The sequence below is a fragment of the Erithacus rubecula genome, assembly GCF_903797595.1.
Source record: "Erithacus rubecula genome assembly, contig: scaffold_389_arrow_ctg1, whole genome shotgun sequence".
Taxonomy (NCBI): Eukaryota; Metazoa; Chordata; class Aves; order Passeriformes; family Muscicapidae; genus Erithacus; species Erithacus rubecula.
The window spans coordinates 65239-74907 of NW_027635945.1; the positions used below are offsets into that span (position 1 = coordinate 65239).

At 45.9% G+C, this 9669-nt stretch overlaps 1 protein-coding gene across 1 annotated transcript in view; it reads left to right on the top strand.

The window, feature by feature from the left end:
- LOC306816149 (uncharacterized protein) overlaps nucleotides 1-9669 on the top strand; it is a gene marked incomplete at its 3' end in the record, with an annotated part of 11621 nt that continues 1952 nt past the window's right edge. The window contains exon 1 of the mRNA XM_079332631.1: nucleotides 1-43. Coding sequence (XP_079188757.1) covers nucleotides 7-43 — 37 coding nt within the window. The remainder of the gene's footprint in view (nucleotides 44-9669) is intronic.

Sequence of the window (9669 nt, forward strand, 5' to 3'; positions counted from 1 at the left end):
GAGGCCATGAGGACGAGGTCGATGTCCCGGGAGCCGCAGGCAGGTGAGGAGGAAGTCAGTGCCCCTTTCCCCCTGTGTCCTGCTCCATCTCCCAGCCCAGCACGGCCCCGGTTGCAGCACATCCCTAGGGGGGATCTCCTTGCCCTTGCCTCTGGCACGGAGGCAAATCCCACCCTCTCATTGTCCTTCCTCCCCAGACAAGGAGCTGAGCACGGACAGCAGGGAGAACAAATCCCCGGGGCATAGCCTCGGGCAAGAGGCCGTTTGCAGCGGCTCCACGGCGCAGGAATGCAACAGGGAGGAAAAGCCCCGCAGATCCCGCAGCAGGAGGGGCTGCAAACGCACAGCCCAGGGATCCCAGCAGGAAAGAGCCAGCCCGGGCCGGGGAGGCGGCCGGAGCTCGGAGCTGGGGCTGCGTGAGCAGCTTCACCATGGGGAGAAGCCCCACAAGTGCTCAGAATGTGGGAAGCGGTTCAGTGTGAAAAGCAACCTCATCCGACATCGGAGAATCCACACAGGGGAACGGCCCTACGGGTGTGGGGTGTGTGGGAAAAGATTCAGCCGCAGCTCACACCTGACTGTGCACAAGAGGATCCACACTGGGGAGAGGCCTCACAAGTGTGGGGAGTGTGAGAAGAGATTCAGCCAGATATCAAACCTGATTGTGCACCAGAGGAGCCACACTGGGGAGAGGCCCTATGAGTGTGATAAATGCAGGAAGAGGTTTCAAACAAGCTTCCATCTCCTCCAGCACTATCGCATTCATACAGGGGAGAGGCCCTTCTGCTGCCCCGAATGTGGAAAAAGCTTCAGTCAAAACTCCAGCCTCATCAGCCACCGACTCATCCACACTGGGGAGAGGCCCTACGAGTGTGATAAATGCAGGAAGAGGTTTGAGAGCAGGTCCACTCTCTTCCAGCACTATCGCACTCACTGGCATGAGAGGCCCTTCTCCTGTCACGACTGCGGGAAGGGATTCAAGACAAACTCCAACCTCATCAGGCACCGGCGCATCCACACCGGGGAGAGACCCTACGAGTGTCCTGAATGTGGGAAGAGCTTCTCACAGAGCTCTACCTTGACCAAACACCAACGGAGTCTCCACTGAGAAAAGCCCTGTGAGTGCCCCGAGTGCAGGATAAGCTTCGTGCTGGCTCCCTGTGACCTGGATTTTCTTTACATTTCTCTTTGTCCTTCTCAGACACCCAGTACCGGGGTAAAAATGAAGACATTGAACTAAGACATGCCTGCAGACACAGGGGGATCTTCCAGAGGATGTGCGGGACCCTGCGTTCCAGGGACTTCAGGTTTCCTTGTAGGTTGCTCAGGGCTTTGGGCTCCCCATCCCAAGCGGCTCTGGCTGCACTGGGAGATGCTGACGGAGGTTCTGGGGCAGCTGATCAAGGACCCCCTGCCCTGACACCCTCCCCGTTTCCCCCTGACCCGGCTCCCGCTGTCCCCTGTCCAGGATCCTCCTCTCCCCACTGTCACTGCTCTTGCCCCCAGCCCATTCCCGTCTCACAGCACTCCTGCCCCCGTCCCAGTTCAGATCCCATTCCCGGTATCATTCCCTGTCCTGTATTCTCTGCCTGGTTACCGTTCACATATTCCCAGTCTCATATTCCCAGTCCTGTTCCCCTTCTTGTATTCCTGATCCCAGTCCCATTCTCATATTTCCATTTCTATATTTCCAATCCCCTTCCCATATTCCCATTCCCAATCCTTCTGCTCTATCTCCATGTCTGTTCTGTGTCCCATAATCTAAATCCTCGTCCCATATTTTCTGTTCAATTTCTATTTCCATATTTCCTGTTCTGTTCCCATATTACCATTCCTGTTCCCATTTTCATTCGCATTCCAATGTCCCTTTCCCAGTCCCCACTCTCTGTCCCTGTCCCCATTCCTGGTTTTTGGAGAGTGGAACAGAGAAGCCTCTCTGATTCCCTCCGAGAGAGAACAGTATACAAGAATTAAATTAAAAATGTTGTGACAAATTAAAATACCGGAAACCACACAGACATTAAATAGAGGTCTAAGTTTTACTATAAGGAATTAGAAATATTAAGTAGCTTAATAAATATTAAGTAGCATAGATATGAAGTAGAAATTTAAATCTCAGTGTGAAGCACATAGAAATATGTTTTAAATACCATAAAAAGTAAAAGACGTGGAATTTGCATTGAGACATTAAAAACTTAGTTGTAGACAAACTAAAATGACAGTAGGAATATTTTGTTTAGTTTTCACATAGAACAGATAGGACATATGCACAAGTTATATGTAGACTTTAGTATTATGGAATTCTAATAGATTTAGGAGAAGTTCATCAGGTTCATGATTTTGGCTCATTGGGTAATTTGTCAAAAAAAATCCATGCATTGGAGCCAGAGCTCTCTCTCACTCTTCTGTCTTTGCTCTGTCCTCCTCCACCACCATCATCATCACCACTACCAGCACGCGAGAGAAAAAGAAGAGGAAGATGAAGAAGAAAAGAACAGAAGAAGAAAGGCCAGGGAGCATCTGCCTCTGGAGACTCTGCACCAGCCGCAGCTTCCACCTCTTGCAGCAGAGAGCTGCTCCTGCTTCCATCGGGACTTTATGGCAGAGAGATTGAACAGGGACTGGAGAGCCTTGGGCTCTTTGCCTTTGGAGCCTGACGTGCCTTGACAAGAAACAACTTTACAGCAGCCAGCAGCTGCTCTGCTCTGGGAAGATCTAAAGCCACAACCAATCCCCACAGCTGGTCCCAGTCCCGGTTGTGGACACTGCTGAAGGCCCAGGCACATTTTAACTCGGCCTTTTTTTCAAGTTCTAAGTATTTTTCTCAGGCCATGAAACTTTCTCAGCCTCTAGCCAGGATTTTTCCCAGGCCAGAGACTCCTTCTTTACTTTAAACACAAAAGGAAGAATCATAGCAGAGATAAACACCTGAAAGGACCATGAGAAAGTCGGGGAGCAGAGGTGTCTCCTTTTCTGACCAATGATCTGTTTGTATTTTGTTTTCCACGAACTGCCTTATTTAAGGCATTGGTTTCTTTCAATAAATTGCTCTTTCTTGCTCTTTTCTGCACCAAGCAGGAGAGTGTCTTGTTCCTGTTTTTTCGCTGCTCCATAACCCTTCCACGGCAACAGAGCCAGACACAGCATCAGCAAATCACCACTGCTGTGTTTTGGCAGGACTTTGGTTCTGCACGTTCAAAGCAACAGCAGCTTGTGGCATTTTTGTCACTGAAGCTCAGCACTGACTGAAGTGGCATTTTTAATGCACTCCCTAACTGCAAAACACCTTCAGACACACTTTAATGACAGACAGGCAGCAGTAAAATCTGTGCTTTGCTGCTATGAGACAGGTCAGAAGGGCAGAGCATATCAAATAAAGGGACTGCTGCTTTAGCTGCCAGGCTGTGCAGAACACAGCAGCACTGCAAGTTAATTCACTGCTCTCACATTCCAGTCATTGTACTGTAGTCATTGCACACCAGTGGTCTTTGAAATACTAATTATTTATTAAAACTGATCTTCAGAAGAGCTTCAGCAGCATGTGACTGACCAGACACTGCTGTGAATACCATGAACTGTGTGGAACACTCTGAAAACTTAAGCTTGATAAAAGTAACATCAGCAACTTCTGTTTCTCAAAAGATCAAAAGGCACTGTAAATGCAGGCAACAAAAGAGTTATCTTTCAAACCAAGATAATTATCAAATTCAAAAGAATTATCTTTCATCTTTCTGCTGATGGCAGTTTCCCTAAACTCTCCTTATTGCACTCAGAGGAAGCAACAAGTTTCCCCCTGCGCAGCACCCAGTCTTGTATTTCCCACTGCAGTACAAATGCAGGTATCCTAACAGGACTGTGCAGTCCATGTGCAGTTTTTAAGGACATGCCCAAATGGATGATTGGCTTTATTTACACTGACCAGGACACAGCCATGTTCACCAAGTGTGTCTGACCAGGAAGAATTTTCTCTAGCATACATTTCAGAGGTTTTTATTACTAATATCCATTTTTTTCTTAGTGACAACAGAGCAATTGCTCAAATTTAAGTTTCTGTTTTCTTCATCTCCTTAATGCATGCAGCAGAAGAACCTGCATCCTTTAATGCAATGGGAAGCTTTTGACAGCCATGACAGAACTTAAAATTGGAGTGTATCTCAGTGTGAGTAAACCAGACTGGATGTCAGTGTGACTCACCTCAGTTTTGGCCATGCTAAATTGTATTAGAATCATATATTCTGACATCTGCACAGTCTAACTAAAACAGTGCAGAGCCCTTGTTGTTATGGAATTGCTGATGTAAAAGACCTTTGCTTCCACACCACTTTTCACAGCTGACTCACAGCTTTCTTTCAACTTCCTATCAATTCCTGCAATCGAATCTTAAGAGCAGATAGAACTCTGTTTCCTGCAATTTCTGTGTAGGATTCAGTAAATCATTTACAAAGATATAATACCTGCAAAATCCCTACATAAAGCAGTGTAAAAGAATACTTTGGCATTTTCCTGTCTTTGTAAACAAATGTAAATGTCAATACTAACAACTTCAAGTCATTTTTTTTGTTGCTGAGTTTTTAGAACTGAGCCTCTAAGCATTTTGACACAGTCTTCTCATTTTGTTTGCTTTCAGAACCAGCGCTTATTTTTAATCATCAGAGATTGCATTATCCAAAAGAAATAAAATTGGCATGAATTGGCAATAAATGAAAAGAAATTAATTTAACAAAACACTCCGTCAAGCTGCTGCATGTAAGACTCTCTGATTGTAAGAGCCTGAAATGAGGGATGTGGAACTCCAGGTGGACTCTTTAAAATGCTGCTTATTATATCCAAATGGTGCAGTCATTTATTTATCATTTAAAATGCTGTTTATTGTATCCAAATTATGCAGCAATTCACAGCCCGTGGGTGACAAGAGCCCAGCCCACAGCCTGACAGCCACATCTGTGGGTTCCTCTGAAAGCTTCCTCCAGTTCTGGTTACAATACATTAAATCATTTTCATTACAGAGCATCCTAAGACATGACAACCAATCAATGCCTTCACTATCACCTGTAGCCTATCATACCTACTGACATTACAATATTCTTGTTACTATTTTCCAATCACAAAAAGTTAGTGTGTTTCAGTTTAAGCTAGAAGTTGTTTTACAATTTTCTTGCAGTGGAAAATCCTGAGATATTTTCTCTACTTGCAACATGGTATTTTTCTTTGCCTGTGAAAATTCTTTTCCTTGGAAAAAAAATATCTTTTGTTTGAGGAGGATTTATCCTTTGCTCAGAGTCATAAAAGCCCCTTCCAACTCACTGCCCTTTGCCTTCTTAGTTACCCAGTAAGACTGGCTCAGCCATTCTTTTCTTCTACATCAAAATTTGCTCTCATCTCTCTTCCTTCTTCCAATTCTGCATTCAAAAATCTTCCTGTTATACACACACATGTATGAGACCTTCCTGTCAACTCCTCATCCTTCTTAACACATGAGGCTGTGCCCTATATGGAATGGGGTTCTTCCCTATAGGGAATGAGGTCCTGCCCTATAGGGGATGAGGCTGTGCCTATATGGGATGGAGGTCTTGCCCTATAGGGGATGAGGTTCTGCCCCATAGAGAATGAGGTCCTGTCCTATAGGGGATGGGTCTGTGCCCTATAGAGGATGGGGTTCTGCCCTATAGGGCACAGCCCCTGCAGGAACAAACTGGACTTCTGCACAGCAGATCAATATAATTTTGCAGAAGCTGATTTATTGTTTATAATTCACCCTAATTATCCATTTCTAGAACCATCACCCATATGGGGACACACTCTACAATTGGTAATTTTAGGGTGTTGATCCACCCATTCAAACCCCCCAGAGTCAGTAACTGGTGGTCACATGTAGTTTCACTGCCTCCTGTTATCTTGAATCTTCTAATCTTGGTGTTCTGTGTGTTCAACTTCTTCTCTCCCCATTTAGCATAGTTTATGTTCCAGCGGCCTTGGGGGGTTTCAAACAAGTTATCAAAAAACTCCTAAAACTTTCTCATGCTGTGCACCTATTATAAACACTGGTCTAAACTAAGAAATGCACAAAAACAGCTGGCATGTGAAAGAAGCGTGTGAACAAACAGCAAAATATGCAGAAAGAACTGAACAGCAAAACATAGCAACTAAATATGGTTTTTGGCTGGTGCACACCACACAAGGCCCAGATTTGTACAGACATGTCCACCAGCATCTCAACCTTGTTCAGCATTACTACAATTCCCCTTCTTTTTTGGTACCAGCCAAATCGTCTTTGTTATCTTATCCTTGTCTTATCTTATCGTGTCTTATCTAGTCTTATCCTAGCCTTATATTATCGTATTCTTTTCTTATCTTATCCTTCTGCTATCTTTACATTTATGATATTCCATATCATATCATATCATATCATATTATATTCTATCTTATTTTATCAAGCGAATCATTAACTTTATTTATGGAAAAAACAATGTGCTAATAAAGAACAAAAATAATGGCTGCTACCAGCTTGGCCCCATGGCACCCACTGTGGACATGGCCAGGGACAGGACGGCAGAGGGGCCGGGCAGACACCCCGCAGCGGCCGTGCTCCATCCTCTGGGGCATCCCGGGGCTTTCCCTGCCTGGGGAGCGCAGGGCTGGCCTGTGTTCTCTGCACATGAACGGTTGATCTTATCCACAGGAAACAAAATCAGCATCCCCGTTTCCAGATGTCAGTTAGGAGGAGGCATTTGGCGCAACAAAGGCAGCCGGGCTTCTCGGTGGTGGCAGCTTTGGTCCGGCAGAAATCTTGTGCTGTATGGAATTTTAGCTGGCAGAAACCCACTGCCGGCTGAGGCCCCTGAATATAAATGGTGGTTGTTTTCCACAGGACATTCATCTCACCATGCCAGTTTCCAGATGTCACTTAGGAGAAGGCATTTGACAGTCCAATGGCAGCCATGGTCTGAGGATATGGCAGCTTTGCTCTGGGAGAAATCCTGCGCCATATGGACTTTGAGAAGGCGGTAACCCAGTCCCACCTACCGGACCCTGGTGGCTCTTTTCCATGTGAAACAAATCTAACCATCCGAGTTTCCTGATGTCAGTTCAGAGGCTGTTTTGGCACACCAAATGCAGCCATGGTCCTAGGAGTTGGCAGCTTTGGCCTGGGAGAAATCTGGTTACGTAGGGAATTTTAGCATAAACAAACCCATTCCCACTCCCAAAGGACCATAAAGAAGAACGGTGCCTTTTTCCACAGGAGAAAAAACATCAACATCCCCATTTCCCGATGTCAGTTATGAGGAGGCATTTGGCACTCCAACAGCACCCAGGCTTCTCGGTGGTGGCAGCTTTGGTCTGGGAGAAATCCTACACCCTATGAAATTTTAGCAGATGGAAGCCCAGTCCCATTTAGAGGCCCCTGGATATCAACGTTGGCTCTTTTCCATGGGAAACAAAACTCACCATCCCAGTTTCCTGATGTCAGTTGAGAGGAAACATTTGGTGCACCAAAGGCAGCCACTGTCCTAGGAGGTGGCATCTTTACAGGGCACACACCCACAGATTTTTCTCTCTCAAGGATTCAGAGAGTGCAACCTCCTTTTATCCTTAACTCCCGGCCACACTTTGCCCTCTTCCCTTCCCCGTTGGCCAAGGTACTTGGAAGATACAGCCTTCCCAACCCGTGTGCCCCATATTCCCCATTGAATCTGGCTTTTCCCCCCGAAGTTCAGAAGTTCAGCCTTGTGCAGACTCTTGTCTGGTTCAGCAGCCAAGCTGTGTGGGCCCAGTAACAAACCTGCTGCCCAAAGCTAGTAGAAACTTTACAACCCATTTCAAAGGCCCTAACAGCCATCCCTTCACCCATGAAGTGATTTGTAAAGACATTAGCACACATCTTTCCTCTCACATTGATGTTTCCTCTGCTGCTAACAGACTTTTAAAGCCAGCCTCTGGCCTGGCCTCTCTGCTGTTGTAGTTCCATGCACAGAGGTTGTTGTCTCTTCCCCCTTCCATGGGCAGGCCACTGTTCAGCCATCTCCAGGACAGCAGGGCCCCACCCCACAGCACTGTGACGAAGGAAGACAAAAACCATCACTCCAAATGTCCCCCACCCTCCTTCTTCCCAGGCTTGTGGCTCTGACAGTGGGGTTTGCTGCTGCTTGCCACAGGAAAAAGAAGAGCACTGTGATACTGTGGGGCTCAATGGAACCAAACATCCATTGTGACACTGCAGAGCCTCACAGAACCCAGAGTCCATGGTGACACAACAGGGCCTTGTGGAACCAAGGAGTCCAAAGGCCTAAAACAGATCTTGCATGGCTCTGCCTTGGAAAGAGAAATCTCCTTGGCACACACTTAAGAAGGGTGTCTGCTTGTAATGGGGAAACTCAGGAGTTTTAGATTGCTTCAAAAAGAGAACAGGAAGAAAACCCCTGTTTCCCTGAATGCTGCCAGATCTCCAACCAAAGCAGATCCCAGGTGATTGAGGACAGACGGGATGGGGTTGGGCAATGTGGAGCAAGGTTGTCCACACTGGATCAGACCTCAAGGTAGAGCTTCTCTGAGCAGGCCAGATCTCCTGAAGAGAGACCCTGGATCAATACCAATCACAGAACACTGCAATCAACTCTGCTCTGAAGAGAAACAGTAAGAAAAGACACTCTTTAAAATAGGAACACTTATTTCTAAGAAGCTCTTTGAAATATTTCTCCATAACTCTACAAAAAAACTTTCCTAATCAACTGCACTGGACCAGAGTGAAAGGAAGGCAGAGCCATGGTTTGTCAGGACTGACTTGATCCCAGTGAGCCCCGTGGTGCATTTGGTGCTGAGCCCTTGAACCTCAGGGCCAGAGAAGAGATTGCACAAACCTTTCCAGGAGCCTCAATCAGAAGAAAAACCCAAAGTGTCTGAAAGCATTAATGAATCCCACTGAGGTCCATCCCCAACACAGGCTCCTCATGGACTCCTTGAAGGTGAGTCTTGTTTCCGATGAAGGCTCTGGGTCTTCCTCAGTGTTCGCTGTGTCACCTCGCAGGGAGCGCAGGCACACTGAGCTTAGGGTTATATTATTAAATATATGTTCCCACAACAGGCCCTAGTCCAGTGTCCAGTGCCTGGAATGATCCCAATTTGGCTCAATTCAAGGTCAAAAGTTTTATTTCTAGGTGCTGCTTTTAGACTTATATCCTTACTATCCTCACTCCCACCAAACAACTGGAGGATGATTCCACCTTTATCCTTTCTGCTTTATTACAATTAAATACAATTTTTCTATTGATTATAATGCAACAATTTTGCTAATACAGTTCCAATTTAATTAGCATGAATCACATTTATAACTGTACCATGCCCTAATTTTTGAGGTACCATTTCCAAGTTTTTTGGAGGACCATTCCCAGATTTTTTGGTGGAACATTCCTGGGTTTTTGGGAGAAATGTTTGTGAATTTTTGAGGCATATTTCTGAATTATTGAGGGAACATTACGGAATTTTCATGGGACCATTCCCAGATTTTTGGGGACCATTCCTGGATTTTTTGGGGACCATTTCTGGGTTTTTGGAGAACATTCCTGGGGTTTCTCAGGGAATGTTTCTGAATTTTGGGGAGCATTTCTGAAATTCTGAGGTACCATTCCCAGGTGTTTTGGGGTACCATTCCCGGTTTCTTGGGCTGTCCCTTGT